Consider the following 19,810-nt stretch of genomic DNA (forward strand, 5'->3'; position numbering starts at 1 on the left):
TTAGCAAAAATAGGAGAGTATGTGTTCTGAGAGAGCTGCTAAAAGAAACCTGAAAAACGATCTGAAATGAAGACACCAACAGCAGAAAAACCATCACCAGAAAAAGGAGCCGTCCTGATTCAATCCTCACAAAATCATGGTCACACTGTCCTCGGCCTTTGTCAGCTGTCAATCGGGAACATCTTCATATTTGTGTCTCTTTATTCATGCGAACATCAGCACTCTCTTTTACCCTATGAGAAAGAGCTGCACCTGTTCTTCTATAGTTCTATATAAGCTATACTAATAGAGCACAATAGGAAGAAACTGATGAATCATCTTGAAACATGGTTGAACGATCTCTAAGGGATATGTTAAACCAAGTCGGCGGGGGGAGGGGGGAGGTGACGAGTCAAATTCATCAGATCTACAGCCCATACAAGAAACTAACCAAATCCTGGGAGTATGGTTGCTAAGAAACAGAGCATGATCCAGAGATTCGCCCTCTTCCTTACATAACAGGCAAATGAGATATACATTTATACCTTTACAGCAAGATTCTTGAGAATCCAGATTTGGGTTCGGGATCTCCAAATATTGGATTTTCTCCTCACTTGATGAAATGATCCCGATCTCAATATATGGTTTCAATTTGCCGTTAGGTTGGTGTGAGAAGCGCGTGAGGAGTAAATCTGAATTCGTAAGGTTATGTTTGGAAGGAGTAGAAATGCAAATATGTAGGATGTAAAATCTTGTATTTTGTATTATTTTGTATATATTTACACTATATATTTGTCTTTGTTTTCTTTCCAAAATGAGTATTATTTTATATATATTTACACTGTATATATTTGTATTTGTACTCTTTCCTAAATGAGCCCAAAGGTATTCTTTATACACCGCTACAGGTCCTGTGAGGTGGATTAAAACATTAATGTGAGGGTAAAATAACATCTGCAAATTGCAGAGACTGGATCTGCTCCTCACACAGGGGTGCCTCACATGCACATCCACCGTGTATTGGGAACATCTCCTGTGAATACTAACTTATAAGTACAGGAGATGTTCTCAATGCATGCTATGATGTGCGTGTGAGGCGCCCCGTGTAAGGAGCAGATCTGGTCTCCAAATTGGAACCAATTCCAAAGACAAATCAGTTTGGATGTACTGATCATGGTCATCCAGCTGCATATCATGAACACCAGTTATACTTTAAATCGTTCATATTTCCGATGTGCGGCATAGTGAATTAGGCCAACAATGTGTTATGTTGAGTTCACATCTCCGCCCCACAATGCTCCACAGTACATCCCTGCCGTGTATTGAGAACATCTCCCGATGATGACATCATCAGTTTCGGTGCTATCATCGGGAGATGTTCTCAATACACGGCAAGGATGTGCTATGGGGCAAACTCGTGTTATGTTCAGTAGATCCGATACAACCATTTTTTTTTTGTTAAGTAAAATATCTAAAAATCTTTGTCCAATCATACCCCTCCCACACGACGCCCAATAGGCATGTGATAAGTGGCACATTACGTGTTGTTTGCTTGATTCATGCTCTTGGTTGCATTAGTGATATCGCCCAATCAAAGACCCCAGATGTCACACTTTTGTCACTCCAATCTCTTACCCACAAGAATTCTATCCACGTTTACCCACAAAATAGTGAACATCCCTTGCATATAACATGTAGGAAGATGAGATGCTCCCAATGTGGCTGCGATGTTATATAGGTAGGTGTGGGTAAAATTGTCATGGGTACAGAATCAGAACTCTTGTATGGTGATGTGTTCAGATGGAAAGAATTTTTTTCTTATCTTGCCAGGGTTGTAATTTGGCTTAGCTTAATCATATTCGAAATGGGAGCTCAGTGATCACATCAATACCCCTATAGGAGATGTTCTTAATACACGGTTGGAATGTGCTGTGAGACGTGATGTAAACTCCTCAAATGGAGATGGAATCTGCTCCTCACTAGGGCTGTTCATAAGAATGCCCAACCCAACCAAACTGACCAGCCTGGACCAATCCAACCCGAGTTGGTCGGGTTTTCATCATTACCAGTCGGTTTTGGGTTGGGCAAATATATAAACCGATATATTGGGCCGGTTTCGGTTTTCTTGTGTGAAAACCAAAACCAACCCGACACGAACCGAACTAGTCTTCTACTAGTTCGGTAGTTCATAGTTTGAATAGTTTTCTACTTAATTATAACTAGTCTTCTATTAGAACTAGAAGGCCCATTAGGCAATTACAATTAGAATAGACAATCTATCATAGTTTTTAACTTTCTATAGTCTTTTACACCAAATAGGCAACCCATTAGGCAATTACAATTAGAATTCAATTAGGTGTCCTTTTGTACAACAGCAAAACCGAAACTGACCCAACCTGACTCAAACCGACCAGGTCGATTTAGCCTATCAGTGGGTCGGTTTCGGTTTCCACCTCAAGTAACCCGACCAGGTCGGGTTAGTTGGGAAAACCCCAATAAACCGACCCAACCCGACTCGTGAACACCCCTACTCCTCACAAATGGGCGCCTCACATCCACATTCACCGTACATTAGAAATATTTATCGTAAAAATAACTAATAAGTACGATTTACAATGCATGATAGGATGTGCGTGTGAGGCGCCAGGTGTGAGGAGCAGATCCCGTCTCCCCCAAATGGACGATGGCTATTGTCTACCTGCGAGACATGGGTGTGGCCCACTGGCCCGGGTCCGCTACAAAAAAGACGTGTACACCAGCTTACTTTATCCGAAGATTCCGAAGACAGTGATGCACACCGGTCACCGGTGATGCCGGTAACCATTTACAAACTTTTTTTTCCCCACCATTTACCAACGTACCAAATAGCCAGTGCCAACAACCCAACATTCCAAAAAAAAAAAAAAAAAAAAAAAAAGCTTGTAAATTCGAATTAGCATTTGTGATGTTTGTAATCATCATCGTGTATGACTTTAAAAAGTGCCCTTTCCGCCCTTTCAATTTTCATTGACACAAAGTTCCCTCGCATTTGTAGCTCTGTCATCGGGTGGAAGCTGAGAGAGGCAGATGAAAGGAAGGAAAGAGAGGAAAATACTAGCTTTCACGGGAGTCGCCGCTCTCGTTGCAGTCGCTCTGAATCTCATCATTACCACAGTTAACTCCCAGAAAAAGAGAAAAAAGAAAGGTCTTAGTTCTCCACTATCTCTTCATTGTTTTTTTTTTTGTTCTTTTTCGAAGTAATTCTCAATGTGCTTTCAGTTCAGTATGCATATTCTTTTAGTACACTTTTTTCAAGTTTATTTCGTTTTTTTTTTTTTTTTTCTGATTATGGTTTCCTACTCATTTCGATAATTTTGATGAAATACTCTATAATCTTTACCACTATACTAGTACTAGTAATGCTTAATCGCATATAAGCCTTTCCTTCATAGTATATTTTTTTCCTTGCGGGAATATGGCAGATCTTCCAAGCTCAAATGTGCTTGTCAACCTCTCGGCATCCGAAATTCTCAAATTAGCCGATCATATCATTGCCAAGTCGAAGGAGGTTCATGATGCAGTTGCTTCGGTTCCCCTCGACAAGGTATTAAAATTCTCTTTTCTCTATTCAATCCATCTTTTGATTTTCTTCTGCATTGATAATTGATTAAGGCGCATATGCCTTTTTTTATTCCATGTCTACTCTGATTCTTAATTAATGAAATTTAAAGGGAAATTGCCATTTCTGTGCAATGAATTCCTGCCTTAACAGCAATAGCTTGAAAACCGATTTCTAACTATTCTCATCTTTGATTTTTGAGCAATAAATATGTGCCCAAATTTTACTTCACTTGGCGTTGGTTGTACAATAAAACTTTCTAGTTGATGTACACTATGTTTTCTTCATTCTTGGAACTTGGAAGCTGAGTTAGTGTTGGACATTGATACTGTGGGTCTCAGGAGAATTATATGTTGACATTAGGATTAATTTTATAGGTTTAGATTATGATTTATTGTTTCTCTTGATACATTAGTACGGTAGTACCAAGTATCAAGCAATAGTTATACCGTCGTTAATCAGCAATGATTCATTGATATTCGGTAGATTTTTTTTTTCTTTTTTTTGTTCACATATGCAGAAATAAACGTGACCAGGGAGGCTAAACATTGATCTGTGATGCTTGGTCTTGGTCTTGATTGTTGACTTGCTGTAGAAACCGTTAATTTTCCTTTATCTAGTGCCTTGGAAAAAATTCAGAAGTGCATTTTTCCCATTGCAAGGGGAAAAATCCACCATAAAACAATCTATAAGGAGCTCTAGCACAGTGCTAGATGTTCACTATTGCATTGAACATTGTCATTTCAGGTATTATGTCCATGCCCCTTTTCACTAAAGTAATTGCAACAAATAAACCATTTGGTGCTGTATTTTATTTGTTTCATTTTGGTTCAGTGCTTATATGCACCTTTATTTTGGAATTTGACCTTGTGCTACTAGATCTGATAATATTTTTTTTTGATGAATTACTAGATCTAGATCTGATAATCTTGAGCTGTCATACAAGTATATATTTGCCTACAGGTTTCTCATTTACTAATTTGGATGTCCTGCACATTTAGATATCCATATGCTTTTCCTCAATACATGTTGCTATAATATCTTTTGCAGGTCACATATATGAATGTTCTTTCACCATTGGCTGAACTAGAGGCTCAACAATTTCCATTGGTGCAGTCCTGTGTTTTTCAAAAGATGGTATCTGTTTCAGAGGATGTACGCAAAGCTGGTGCTGAAGCAGAGAGGAGAATAGATGCTCACAATCTGGCATGCAGGTCTCAGTTACCATCTTGATATTGCTTTTTTATGTTTTCTTTTTGTTTTTGAGGACCTTTTGGAAAGGTAGCAATGCTTGTGGCCTCTTGGATCACATGCATATTTGTCATTGACTTGTGTCTGAGATGTCCTTAACAAATGCATTCTCTGGTGTTGAAAAGTACAATGTTTACTACTGGCTCCCGCCAATGAGTGTGTGTTTTAGCGCAATGGTAGAGTTGCTCCATTTTGACCTGGGTGACCAGGGTATTTGTAGGAGCAAGGCTGCGTACATCTGTCCTTCCCCAGACCCTGCATTGGCAGGAACCTTGTGCACTGGGCTGCCCTTTTTTATTATAAAACAAATTAGTTATTCTCTTTGACAAGAAAAAGCAAATTGGTCAGGGTGTATATATCTTTTTTAGTTGTTCAGGCTTAGTAGTTTATGACATATCTCTCAAAACAGAATTTCTGGAAGTTCTCCAAGAATAAAAATCATCTTTCTATGGGACTGCACTTTTCTGATGGTAGAAGGGCACTGCCAGGTGGTGATCAGCTAGTTGTCTTCAAGTACAGTTGTTTCTTGGATCCTTAGGTTCTTAAAAAAAGTTATTAGAGTCTAAATATTGCATCCTTGTAGTACTTTTTTTTGGTAAATTAAATAATCAACATGTAGCCCACTTTTGTGGAGAAGAGGTTGTCTTATGGTGAATTTGAACTTGCCTGTATATAAACTAATGCTATATAGTTGCATGCAAGGTGATCAGCAAGCGCGAAGATGTCTACCGTGTTCTCAAGGCTTTTGCTGCAAGAGGGGAATGGACAAATGCTGAAGCCAAACGATATATGCAGTGTTTGGTATGGAAAAAAGTCAATTTTTTTTATGGATTTTCTTTTTTCTTTTGAAATGGTAAAGTTTTTGTATTGGTGACAAAAAGTATAGTATGCATTCATTTCAGAAGTGCAGTCAGAAGGCAACAGGAAGACGGGAATCGAAAAATTAACAAATAGTTTTGCTGTTCTTTGCACCTTGTTATGGGTATTGGTGGGGGTAGTTTTTTCTTGTTTTGGGTATTGTTTTGGTTTTTCGCTCTGTGCTTGTTTGTTGTTACAAGTGGTTTCTTTCTGCTTTGTATGGGGTATGAGTTTGTGGGTCGGGTTTGTTGGGATGGTTTGGCATATCTGGGTGTCTTAAGACTTAGTCAGAAATCTTTGGGTGTTTTATCTTTTTCATTCGGGTGATTGCTCATCTTTCTCTTGTATCCTCTTTCTTTTTTAATTTAATTTTATTTATCTTCAAAAAAGTATAGTATGCATTCATATACTCCCGTACAAGGCTTTGTACATATGGAGCACAAAATAAGTGCCTTATTGACTAAAAAGGATGACATCAATGCCTAATATTTTGTTAGAGAATAAATACCTATTCAAGGACCTCACCTAACAGCTTAAGCTTTTAGGTTGAACAATTCCTTGAGATGGTGTTAGAGCTTGTTTGACCAAGTGGTCTAGTGTTCAATCCTTGTCGCCTTCATTATAATTAGTTAAATTTTGACACAATGTATGGGTGCCTGTGCTTGTCCACACTTCTTGCTTGATGGAATTTCACGTGAGGGGTGCTTTAGAGAATAAAAACTTATTCAAGGACTTCACCTAATAACTTAAGCTTTTAGGTTGTGGGTCAGCCTCTTTTATAAGTCGCTTGCCTTTCTTCTCCCTTTCCTATGTGAGACACCATCCACTCACACGTGAATCCCAACAATCTCCTCCTCATATGTGAGTCCTTTGTTATTTGCTTAAAGAGCCCTACCTATCCAAGCACACTCAACCATGGAGAATGGGAAAGCCATGGGAGTCACCGACCACTCTTGCAAACCACTCACCAACCATTCTTGCCAATCATTCAACCATGGGAACTGGTAGAAGCATGGTAGTCACTGTATACATCCATCAAACCTTGTTCCTAACTGAATTATTAGCTTTGATGTCACTTGTTTGGGGGAACCGAGGGGGGTCACCAAAACCTAGGAGTTTGTAAACACAAGAGTTGAACACCACCTCTAACCCAAAAGCTTAAGCTATTAGGTAAGGTCCTTAAATAGATTTTTATTCTCTAACACACCCTCTCATGCAAAAGCCCATTGTGCTTGGAGCGTAGTCAAACATAGATCCACCCATACCTTGTGCTGAAGTTTAATTAATTATTAATGAGGGCAACAAGGATTGAACATTAGATCACTTGGTCAATAAGGCTCTGACACCATCTAAAGGAACTGTTCAACCTAAAAGCTTAAGCTGTTAGGGGAGGTCCCTGAATAGGTTTTTGTTCTCTAACATATTCATGGATTCAAATCATAAGAGAGAGCTCAAGCATCAGTTAAATCCTTGTGAATGGCAATCTAAGATGAAACTGTGCCTGCCAACTGACTATTCTCTTCAAAATCATTTCTATAGATGAAGGTTTGTGCTTTAAAATGCTTGGGTTCCTATTTTCCATAACATCCAAATGAAAGCCAAGGGTAAGATATTTCAAAGAGTTTTACACCTTCTACTTAGCTTCTTGGTGTGACATGGCCCACATCTCAAATGCTTGCTGTACAAGCTGTGGGAGGCACTGTCTCATGCAGTTGTGCTGAAGGTCTCTAAGAAATCAGCCCATAACAAAATGCTAAACTTTCATTGAAGAAACAAGTGGCAGATGGATTCATCTACTTTTTTACATGACACAATTGATGTCTTGAATATCCATATCTCTGGCCAGCAGTTAGCACTTGCCTGGGGTGGTGCTTGACAGCCCACACCATGAATGAAAGTTTGGAGGGGGCTTTTGAATCCCATATCCAAAAGTAGGGAATTCTGGTCTTGTTGGGCTGTGCAGTCTTTAACCTTGAACATCTTGGATCCTAAAACCTACTCTTGTATCACTACAATTTCTTTGATGGGCTACCTTTCAATTTCAAAATGAGGGCTGCTATGTCATTTTCACTATAATAATCTGTCTAATCTGTATTGCAACTTCTGTTCATTTAATTTGGAATGCTTCTTTTTTTTGATTGGTAACAACAAAAAATTTTATTGATTTCTATACCCCAAAACAAATGAGATCTATGGATTCCTTGCCTAGTTAAGGCATCAGCCATGCTGTTTGCACTTCTGGATACCTATTGGTATGTGACCATCAATTCTTCAGCTAGAGATCTAACTTCCCCGAGCAAGTATCTATATATCCATGTTCCTTGGGTTTTATTCTTTAATCAACCCACTACTAATTTGGAGTCTCCCTCCCCTGTTAAATTTCTGTGTTGGAGATTCCTGCTCAATCTCAGCTTGTGTAAGACTGCCATCAATTCTGCCCTGTTCATTTAATTTGGAATATTTATCTAGGCTACTTAGTATATTGAGCAATTAAGTTTCCTACCAGGCAATGCCGGTGATGGCATTACATGTTTAATTCCTCCCCTTCAACCCCACCCCCTAACATTCAGGAGTGGATTTTTGAATTGTTAACTTAAGCTAGGACTACTTCATGGTTAATCTCTATTTCCTAGTTTAAGATGTTTCATATTCCGCAAACAAGCTCATTGAACATTTATAGTTGTGGAGCTTTTCCCTTTTTTTTTTGTTTTGTTTTGTCATTCTTCATCTCCTCATGGAGATGTTATTTAGATTCTATTGCAATAACAACACATAGATGTAGAGAATAACCTGCAATTCTGCAGAGATTTCTTCAAGTTTACATAGTGATTCTTTTGTAATCAATGACAGCTTAGGGATTTTGAGCGGAATGGATTGAACCTTACTTTAAGCAAGAGAGAGGAAGCACAGCGTTTGAGAACTCAAATAGATGAGCTGAGTATGCGATATATCCAAAATCTGAATGATGATAGTAGTTTTCTTCTCTTCGATGAGACTGAACTGCTTGGGCTGCCATCAGATTTTATCAAGGTATAATATTCTTCCTTTTCCTTTAACATTACCCATAAGCAAAGTATATTAATTCAACTGTGTTCTATGGTGGACAAATATTGGCACTATTTTTGTGTTTATATGCTATTGGCATTCCCATAATTTAACAATGGATATGGCATTAAACAGAATAAAATGGTCAAACAGGGTTCATGTAGCCAAACCCGTACAGTTGGGATAGAGCTTTGAGTTGTGCCTCACCATACTTGCCTCAACTGGCACAAGTCCACCAAATTGAATAATTCCCATTGAAAGGGAAGTCGGATCTTTCTGGACTTAACATATCATGAATACAATTTGAAAAAGGTTGTTCAATATGCTTTGCTCATTAAGGCTTAACAAACCTGTCCTCCCTTTTTCTCAACTCCACTGAATCCATGCTTGGAATTGTGAAGATGGCTGTCATGTGTGATGGAGCTGTTCTTTCCCAACCAGCAGAAATAGCAGAGGCTTTTGCAACCCATTTTAAATCAATTTTTGGAAGGCCTCTAAATGAGAGGATTTGGGTGGAGGGGTTGGAATGGCCAACTCTTAGTTTAGAAACTAGAGTGGGGTTAGAGAAAAACTTTGACTTAGAGGAGATAAATGAAGCAGTATTTTCAATGGATGGAACGAAAGCTCCAGGCCCAGATGGATTTACAATGGCATTTTATCAAGATTGTTGGGATATTGTGAAGAAGGACTTAGTGTTGGTTTTTGAGGAGTTCCACAGGAGGGGAATCATTGATCCGGGTTTAAACTCCACATTCATTGCATTGGTCCCTAAGAAGAAAGAGGCATCACATCCAAGGGATCTCAGGTCGATTAGTTTGGTGAATAGTCTGTACAAGATAATTGTAAAAGTCTTGTCTCTAAGAATTAAGAAAGTTCTTCCAGCCATTATCACACCCAATCAAGGAGCTTTTGTGAAGGGAAGGTAGATCATTGATCAAATTTTGGTTGCAAATGAGAGCTTAGAGAATTTTAGGAAATCCAAGAAAAAGGGAGTGGTATGCAAACTAGACTTAGAGAAGGCTTATGACCTAGTTGACTGGTCCTTCTTGGTGGAGGTAATGAAAAGTTTTGGTTTTGGAGACAGATGGTGTAGATGGATCTAGGGTTGTATCAGGAGTTGCCATTACTCGATATTGGTGAATGGAACTGCGGTGGATTTCTTTCCGGTCATGAGAGGAATAAGACAAGGTGATCCGCTCTCCCCCTTTCTCTTTACTTTGATTGCAAATGTCCTGGGGAGACTGATACATAGAGCCGATTCTTGAGACTTATTAAGAGGTTGGAGAGTCGGAAGGGGGGGAAGTACCACTTACACACTTGTAGTTTGCAGATGACACAATCCTATTTTGTGAGGGTGGGGATATAAGATGGATCAGAAAACTAAACTGACAATACAACTCTTTGAGCAGATGTCTAATCTTAAAGTGAACTTCGATAAGAGTTGTGTGGTGGGAGTGAATTTTGAGGAAAGGGAAGTAAGTGATTGTGCAGGTGTGTTAGGGTGTGCTATCTTGGAGTGGCCTATCACTTATTTGGGCCTCCCCCTAGGAGATCACCCCAAGAATGAAAGCTTTTGGAACCCGGTAGTAGAGAGATTTGAGAAAGGCTTGCTTCTTGGAGGAAAAATTGTCTTTCTCTTGGGAGGAGAATCACCTTGATTAGGTCTACCCTTTCCAACCTTCCTATTTACTTCATGTCAGTGTTTAAGATTCCTACAAAGGTCTCAAACAGGATAGAAAAATTAATGAGGGATTTTTTTTGGGAACCGGGAGTGGAGAAGAAAGACCATAGGGTGAGGTGGGAAATGGTAAATAGGAACAAGAAGCTAGGGGGGCTTGGGATTGGGAATATCAGGAAAAGGAACATGGCATTATTGGGGAAATGGTTGTGGAGATTCCCGTTGGAAAGGGACAAATTGTGGACGAAGATTGTGGCTAGCATACATGGGCTGGATGAGAATGACTGGGATCCTGGAATTTTGGCAAGGACTACTGCCGCATCCCTGTGGAAAGCCATTCATGATTTGCTTCCAGTTTTCTCCCCTTGGATCAGGTACGATTTGAACTCCGGTAATCGAATAAAATTCTGGGAGCAAATTTGGGTTGGGGACCTACCTCTGAAAGACCAATTTCCTTCATTCTTTACTTTGTCAGATTTGAAAATGAACCCATTTCCTCCTTCTTGGTTCCTTTTGATTCTTCTTCTGGGTTTGGGTGGAATCTGAGGTTGAGAAGGGCAATAAGGGATACAGATTTGGGGTGTATGTCATCTTTGCTAACCATCCTTGAAAATGTTTTCTTGAACCCTAGTAAGGGAGACACCAGAATCTGGACCCCTTCTTCATCCAACTCTTTCTCTTGTGCTTCGTTTTTTGAGACATTAGTCCAACCTACTACACTGCTTGGGCTGTCATTCCCGATTAAAGATATTTGGAGCAAACCTATTCCTCCTTGGGTTGGTAGTTTTTGTTGGGAAATTTTTCTGGAAAGAGTTAACACAAATGACTTTAAAGAAAGAGGCCCAACTGCTGTTTACTTCCCAATAGGTGTATTCTTTGCAAAGCTGATGGGGAAACGGGTTATCATATTATGGTTACTTGTCCAGTTACTAAAATTGTTTGGGAGTGGGTGTTTTCCCTTTTTGGGTATACTTGGAATCCCCCTGGGAGTGTGCAATGCTTGTTCTCTCCTTTCTTTAGTTGGCCTAAGAGAAAGGGGAAGATTATGTGGAGAAGCATTAGGGCTGCGGTGTGCTGGTCAATATGGGAAGAAAGAAATTCACAATTTTTTTCAGATAAGAAAAGAACCACAAAAAACCTAACAGATTTGATACTTTCAAGGGTTGCTCATTGGCTGAAATCAATGTTGATATTCTCTGAATTCTCTATGGCAGACATGTTGAGAAAGTGGAAAGAGGTTGCTACTGTTGTTATGTATAAAAGGAACTGTAGTCCCACTTGGACCCCCCCTCCCGTTGGATTCATAAAATTGAATTTTGATGGGGGTGTTTTTAGGAATGAGGAGGGGTATATTACTGCCATGTTCTCTGAGCCAATTGGAGAGAGTGACTCTCTTAGAGCCGAAGCAGTTCTTGAAGGAATCCAAAGAACAAGAGAATTAAGCATTAGATGCTTAGTGATTGAGGGGGACTCGAAGGTGGTGATTAGGTGGTTGAAAGGAGATATCAATGGCTTGTGGAGCTACAACAATGAGAAGAAAAAATTTAATTGGCTGTGTAAGAACTTAGAGGTGCAATACAACTGGGTGAAGAGAAGTGCTAACTCAATGGCTGATGGGTTAGCTAAGCAAGGGGTGGCTAAGGATTCGTTGTTTTGGGCACATTTTTAGTATTTTGTTGCCATTTTGATGTTGGGGAGTTAAGATAGTTTACCTCCCCATTTTCTGTAATTAATTTTCACAAGTATTATTCATTAATAAAGATTTCTGTTATCGATATAAAAAAAGATGGCTGTCATGTCACCTCTCGAGATAGGGATATTAAGATTGTGCCCCTTTCTGATACGAGGTATTCTCCATTGACAATTAAGAACTGTGACCTAGCTCTTCTAAGCTCATATAAGACCTTTGTTGAGGATGAAAAATCATCACCGCCAATGCCTTGTGACTTGTGAAATCAGCTGAATTGGTTTGGGTTGAATATTTCGTTATGGCTAGAAATGCAACCCTGTCATTAAGTTACACTATGCTTTCAAATATCATTGCAATTGGCTTGTAGTCATTTTTTGGACCTCTGAGAAAAGAAATATGGTAGCATTTTGGGGTGAGAACTTTGGCACTTGCACCTTTTTTCCTCATCTCAGTTTGCTGTTTTTGCATCATAGTAGAGTAGTAGGTTGATTTAGAATTTATTTCTTTTGACGGGCAGATAGGCCTGTAAACGGAGCGATTTTGAATCGAATCAAGCCATGCTTGAATTCAATTCCAATTACAAAATAAGTGATTTGAATTCGATTCAAGATCCGTCGGATATGCAAAAGTCTCAACCGAATTCGATTTTGATTAAAATGTTGAATATTCGATTCAGTTTGATTTAACCGATTTTACAGAGAAAACCCTAAATCTAAAATCTAAAACAAAGACATAAAAACAACCATTGCTTGTGAACGACATAGAAAGGCCTTAGAAAATACAAACTCACTTGTTAACAATACAAAAAACCTCAAAAAATCTAGAACAAGAAAGAAATAGAAGAAAGAAACTCATGGACAGAAGTTGAAGCTTAAACTTCAAAACGCCATTTTGTCTTCAATAGTAGGCAGCAGGTGATTCTCTTTACTTGAGGCACTAAAACGAAATATTGCACTTGCAAAGGCCAGTGTTAGATCACAGTCCAATTCAGCTGGTTTGTGGTGCTAGAATGGTAGCTAAAGTTCTTTTTAAATTAGAGAATGCTAATCTTGTTCCTTTGTTGAAGTCAGTTTGGGAGGAGTTGCATGTGGAGGGTACCAGTTCATTCATTTTGGCAAAGAAATTGGGGGCTATCAAAGCAAGATTAAAGATTTGGAAGTTGGAAAAGAATTTAAATTCAGACATAGAGAAGAAGGCTCTCCTGAGTTTCATAAAGGAGATAGATACAGCTGAAGAACTAGGTTCTATTGCTGAGGAGATCAGACTAAAAAGGCAGGAGGCCAAATTGGCAGTGGTGGAAGAAACTAAATGGAGGCAAAGAGCCAAAGTAGCTTGGCCGAAAGAGGGGGATAGGAATACACATTTTTTTCACAAAATGGCAAATGCTAGAGCTAGAGCTTCTGTAATTACCAGACTGGAGAGTGAGGGCAGGATTGGTATCACTGAGACTAATATGAAGCTTGTGGCAACAAATTTTTATTAGAAGCTGAATAAGGAATCATGGTCTTTCAGACCTTTTTCAAGATCCCTTCCTTTTAACCAGTTGAGTGAGGAGCAATCTTCCCTTATTGAGGGTTCCTTCTCTGAGGAGGAAATCAAAGAAGCTATCAAGTTGTTGGTTGATGAGAAGTCTCCTGGCCCCGATGGTCTTACAAATCTCTTTGATATTAAATGCTGGGATATGGTGAGATAGGACATCATGAATGTTTTCCAGGATTTTTTTGAGGGGGGTTCGTTGCAGAGAAGCCTAAATACTACTTTCATCACCCTTATTCCAAAGACTAAAGGTGTAGTGATTATTAGGGATTTCAAGCCGATTAGCCTTCTGCATAGTTTTTATAAAATCCTAGGTAAAGTGCTTGCTGAAAGATTAAAAGGAGTCCTTGGTAGTGCCATCTCAAACAACCAAAGTGCTTTTATTTCGGGTAGGCAGATGCTGGATTCGGTTCTTATTGCCAATGAGCTCATTCATTCAAGGAAAAAAGAGGGTTCCCCAGGTTTGATCTGTAAACTTGACATTGAGAAGGCCTATGATCATGTTAACTGGAGACATGTGGACCTTGTGCTTGATCAGATAAATTTTGGGCAGAAATGGAGAAATTGGATTAAAGTCTGTATCACTTCTCCAAAGTTCTCAGTCCTGGTAAATGGGCAGGCTGCAGGTTTCTTTGATAGTTCCAGGGGCCTTAGGCAAGGAGACCCCTTATCTCATCTTCTTTTTATATGTGTAATGGAGATTCTTACTCTGTTCTGTAAAAAGGCTGCAATCTCAGGAGTATGGGATGGTTTTGCAATTGTGCCGGGGGGAGAAAAGGTGAATATTCTTCAATTTGCAGATGATACTCTATGTTTTGTGGATGCTTCCCCCTCTCAGGTGGAGCTAATCCTTGGGATTCTGTCTTGGTTTGAAGTGATTACAGAGCTAAAAGTAAATTGGAACAAGAGCCAAATTATCCCAGTTGGCCAAGTGTCTAATTTAGCTAAGTGTGCTGGTATTTTGGCTTGTTAGATTGAGTTCCTCCCAGTTAAATATTTGGGACTCCCGCTAGGGGTGAGTGGTGGTTCCTCTGCAATTTGGGACCCAGTTATTGAGAGATTGGAAAGGAAGCTGGCTTCTTGGAAGGCAAAATATCTCTCTTTTGAGGGGAGGGTGACTCTGATTAAGAGTACTCTCTCCAATTTGCCTACCTACTTCTTGTCTCTTTTCTATATTCCTAAGAAGGTTGCAAATCAGATCGAAAAGCTTCAAAGGAATTTTCTTTGGAGAGGCTGGGAGGAGGAGTAAAAAGTGCACTTGGTGAGTTGGGAGCAAGTTTGCCTCCCCAAATCTGAAGGGGGGTTAGGTATAAAGAAGCTGAAAAATTTTAACTCTGCTCTCCTTTGTAAATGGATTTGGAGATTTTCTATAGAGCCTGATGCTTGGTGGAGATCTCTCATTGCCAGTAAATATGGTGTGAGTTGGGGAAATTGGAGAACTAGGGATCCTCCTCCTAACTGGGGTAACTCTCTATGGAAAGGGATAATGAAGACCTATTCAGATTTGGCCAGGGGAGTCTCAATTAGGGTGGGTAATGGCAACAGGACCAAATTCTAGAAGGACCCTTGGTGCTCTGATGTTCCTGTTGCTGAGTCCGTTAAGCGTGCTTCTGATCAAGAGGCTTCAGTTGCTGAGTGCTATAGTATTTCGGGTGGTTCAGCTCCTTGGACTCGAGTTTTTGAAGGAATCTTTTTGATTGGGAGGTGGAAGAGGCAGTGAATCTCTTGTCCTGTCTCCAAAATCAAGTTCTGGATTATAATTTGGAGGATAAGTGGCTTTGGAGGTGGAACTCTGGTGGTCCTGTTTTCTGTATAATCCTTGGCTGCTATGATTGGTAGGAGGGGTGGTCCTGATTTCCTAGCTCGGCAAGTATGGAATCCAACCAGCCCAACAAAAGCCTGCTTCCTGGTTTGGACTATGGCTCTAAATAAATGCCTTTCTAAGGAAAATCTTGTGAGAAGGGGCATCCAGGTTTCAGACTTGTCTTGCAGTTTATGTGGTTGCAGTGCTGAATCCACTGATCATTTGTGCATCTACTGCTCGTTTTCTGCTCAATTGTGGAGTCATCTCCTCAACATTGTGAAGGTTAGCTGGGTGATGCCGAGGTCGGTTAAAGAGTTGTTAAGCTGCTGGCAGATTAGGGGTTTGAGCAAGAAAAAAAAGACTCTCTGGAAGCTGATTCCAATTGTGGTAATCTGGTGCATCTGGACCGAGAGGAACAGAAGGGTCTTCAATAATAAGTTTCTTAGTCTGGAGGACCTATCTCAGAAGTTAGTGGGCAAGCTGATTTCTTGGCTGTCTGTGGTTGCAGAGTTTAGAAACTGTAATGTGTTAGATGTTTTATTTTCTGTTTCTTGATGGTTCATGTATTTGCTGTTTTAGATCAGTCAGCCTATTCTGGGACTGATCTCAGCCTCCTGTGTGTATCTCTTTCTCAATAAATATTACTTCACCTTTCCAAAAAAAAAAAAAAGAATACAGGAGGAGAGGAGAGAGGAGAAAGAGGGGAGAAGAGTGGGTTTTTGGTATCTCGGTAAATTAAAAAGCGGAAACCTGAAAAAGTAGCTGCATGTCAATTAGTCTTATCTTTCAATCAGATAACTTTTAATTGTCTTTTGTAATAAAGAGATACAATGGACACTTTGGGTATCGTGTAAAGGAGTGTAACTCGAACTAAAGTTTAGAATGATATATATTATAATTCGAATATTTATCAAATCGAATTGGCATAGCTTCAAATTTGATCTGATGAAATAATTGGTACACAAATCAGATTTGAATTTGACCATTTATTCAATCCGAATAATCCGAATTCGATTTGTTTAAGTTGAATCTCGAATTCAAATTCGAATTTCCGGATACATTTTTCAGGCCTACGGGCAGATATATTAACACTACTAGTTCTCCTTCAAGCCCCTTGTCCAAAGGCAAAGCCTACTTGATCTGGTCAAACCTCTCATTTTTCACCTTTTATTTATCTGTTTGACCTTCTAATAAATTTAAAACAAGAGGAATTTCTAGATCAATCTTTTTGTTTCTTTCTTTTTATCATCAGTAGAAGAAGTTTATAAAGAGATAAAACCAGGTATGGAGACAGAGTTATCCACAAGAACATGGCTAAATATGAGATGCCAAATATAAAGGGCTAAATTATAACTATGCATACAGAAATGACACCTCAGCTGACAAAGAAGCACTGAAATTATGAAGAATTTATGAATAAGCAAATATTTAGTTGCAGTGGGAGATATGAGATAATCTGATGCAGTGGAAGTGATCTGACCTAATTGCCAATGATCTCACCTCATAGATGTTCATTCTCAAAGGGCATGGAAAGAGATTGTCATCCATTCATCCAACCAATAGCTATTTGGAGCCATTGTCTATCATGATCTCCTCAAAGCCCATCAAGAAGAACTTCTAGATCAACTTTCTTTTGTCTAGTCAATAGGCAGCATATAAGGCCACAAAGGTTTTACCTTATCTGTATGGATTATCTGGATCTTATTTTAAGATTTTCCAGTGAAGCAACTGATCTATGCCATTTTTGTTTTATGATACTCTTTGAAGCACTTAGCTCTGGTTGCACTGCAGTGCATCAAATGGCAGATTATTTATTATAGAATTACATGTAAAAATACCCTTGATTTTTTCTAGAAATTTGGTTTTGGTGTATTTGCTCATGTTGGATTTGTATTGGTGACTTTGACCCTGCATGACTAGGATTCTTGACATATTTGTAGAAAACTTGGGATTCTTAATTTTTGCATTGCCTTTCTGGTTTCATATTGTGATTTTATTCATTTCTGTGGCATACTTAAGGTTGTTTCATATTGTTTCATATTGTGGTTTTATTAAGCCATTACTAGAATGCTGAGCCCCCTTCCCCTCCCCCTACACCTAAAAGAAAAGCAAATCCTGTTTTCAATGCATTTTTTATTCATCCCGTACAAATGTTCTGCTTTGATATACTAACAATAGTTGGAAACCATATTTTTGGCCAGAGCTTAGACAAAGCTGAAAATGGTAAATTAAAGGTTGTCCTTAGAAGTCATCACGTTTCTCCTGTATTGGAGTACTGCAAGGTATACTGAATTTTCATGTTTTTGTTCTTGATTACTTAATCCATTCCCCTTTAAGATCTGCTGTAATATAATAAATGTATAATATTGTTTAATGCCTTTTTGAGTTGAATAAATGATGCCATAATTCTGTTTATGCTATGATTACTTGGTTTGGTTGAATTGCTTCAACTTTTCAAGGTCTTATTGTTTTTACAGAAAACATCTTGTTCATCCATTCACTTGGAATGTTCTTTTCTTTTGTGGTCTAAAGTAATCAAATTGTATTCTATGTCAAAAGAAAATGTGCATGAGATGGCATATACGTCTGCACAAAAATGTTAACAGACAGGCCGAATCTCCATGCAAAACTTCTCTAAGGTAAGGAGCTGTCACTAACAGAAAATCCCAGTAGTCACTGATTTGACTAGCATATCTGCTACCCCTTCCAGGACCCCAGATAGCTGGGACCAACATTTGGTAATGTCCTTTTATCTGCTATAGAGTTCATCTTCCTTTCAATCCCATCTTTTTGGAGTCAATTGCCAAGTCCTGCTTCCCACCTTTTGACATCACTGCATTTGCTGGACTCTCCTTAATGACTTAGAGTTAAAGCTGATGGCTAAGCAAAACCAATAAGCAAGACCCTTACACCTGCTTCCACACAGTTGGGTTTTTTCACTAGGCTCACTGAAAGCCCAAAGGTGCTTGGATTGAACTTGATGAAGACACCACCAATTCCAGTTTGCCTGAAATTCTTAATAAAGCTAGCATCAAACAAAAAAAATTGGCATTATCTTCCACTGGAGGAAGGCTAGGCTGAAATTCACTGTGAACATTGTTGTTATTAGGAAATTTTGCAAACTTTGGAAGTATCTAAGTCGTAGGCAATTGGAGCTTTATCATAGATATGGTAAGCTTCATGGATCTTTTTATCATGTCATAATTTAAGTGGTTTATTCCACCCTTCAGTACACATATCCAGTAGTTTGTTTGTGATAGCAGGGGATACCAGCAGAGTAATGCATTTTTTTAAACCACATCACTTTTTTATTTTTTTAGTTTTTTTATCAGCAATGGATCAAGGAAAGTTACAGAGAATGAGAGTACCAATATAATCATCCCCATTTCAGATAGAATGAGAACTAGCCCCTGGTGCAACTCTCCAATACCGTACAGCTAAGGCAATCTTGAGTTGTGGAGGGGTTAGTCCTCCACCAATTCAATTTTTTTCTATTAAATCCCTCTCAAGCAAGTGAGGCACATCCCAGGCTTGCTGATCTTGACAACCAAATAAGCAAGGTGTTCAAAACTTCAAATTATTTGCCAGAGGTCTTGCTTCCAAGATATGATGCTGCAGCTGCCAAGGAGCAATGGTACCTTCCCAAGATTTTTATTTTTTATTTTTTGATAAATGAGAGTAGTTTTATTAATTCAAATAACGAATATACAAACAGCCTAGGAGGAGGCACGGGATGCTACCTCCCCCGAGGACTGAACCAAATACACTAATCATGCCCAAGCCTGAGACACAATTACAAAGTAGCCCAAAACAGATCTCCCCTTGACACCCCTTGCTTGGCCAGAGAATCAGCCATTGCATTTGCTGATCTACTGATCCACTGAAACCTGACAGTCATATTCCATGTCATCCATTTAACATTCTTTAACAGATCCCTGTACCTTCCCAAGATTTTCCTATGATTATTTGTTGATCTCTTTCCAATTGGAAGGTTCTGTATCCTAAAGAGCAGCCCGACTTTAACCGATGCAATATGGAAGTTCATTCTGAATTATCATTACCCATTACTTGAAAATACCATCAAACATACAAGCCACATCACCTTTTTCTTTAACAATTTTCAAATGCTTCTCAGACATTAAACAATGTATAAGCTTTGTATTTCATCTCATTTCATTACAAGGAACTAGTTTAATTTTGAATGGGCAGTCATGGCAATCAAAATTTTACAATTTAGAATATGATTCATGATTTGAATTGCAAATGCCAAGGGTACCCAATCTATTTTTATTTTTTTTCCTTTGAATCCTTTAATGAGAAAACTAGCTCTTTTTAGGGGATTTTGTTTTAATACCTTCAGTGTGAACCAAA

General features: G+C 39.0%; 1 protein-coding gene across 4 annotated transcripts in view; it reads left to right on the forward strand.

Annotated features, from left to right (window-relative positions):
• The first annotated feature begins 2,926 nt into the window (after positions 1 to 2,926).
• Positions 2,927 to 19,810, forward strand: part of LOC104591627 (Zincin-like metalloproteases family protein) — a 29,530-nt gene continuing 12,646 nt past the window's right edge. For 2 of the 4 annotated variants that reach the window (XM_010250542.2, XM_088902850.1), the window contains exons 1-6: positions 2,985 to 3,163; positions 3,441 to 3,562; positions 4,628 to 4,791; positions 5,531 to 5,629; positions 8,537 to 8,716; positions 17,641 to 17,721. In XM_010250542.2, coding sequence (XP_010248844.1) covers positions 4,786 to 4,791; positions 5,531 to 5,629; positions 8,537 to 8,716; positions 17,641 to 17,721 — 366 coding nt within the window. In that variant the 5' untranslated portion in view covers positions 2,985 to 3,163; positions 3,441 to 3,562; positions 4,628 to 4,785. Of the gene's footprint in view, positions 3,164 to 3,440; positions 3,563 to 4,627; positions 4,792 to 5,530; positions 5,630 to 8,536; positions 8,717 to 17,640; positions 17,722 to 19,810 lie in introns of all 4 variants that reach the window. The other 2 variants (XM_010250540.3, XM_010250541.3) reach the window with 2 other exon arrangements.

Source organism: Nelumbo nucifera, chromosome 4 (assembly GCF_055504915.1).
Source record: "Nelumbo nucifera cultivar China Antique chromosome 4, China Antique-T2T, whole genome shotgun sequence".
NCBI lineage: Eukaryota > Viridiplantae > Streptophyta > Magnoliopsida > Proteales > Nelumbonaceae > Nelumbo > Nelumbo nucifera.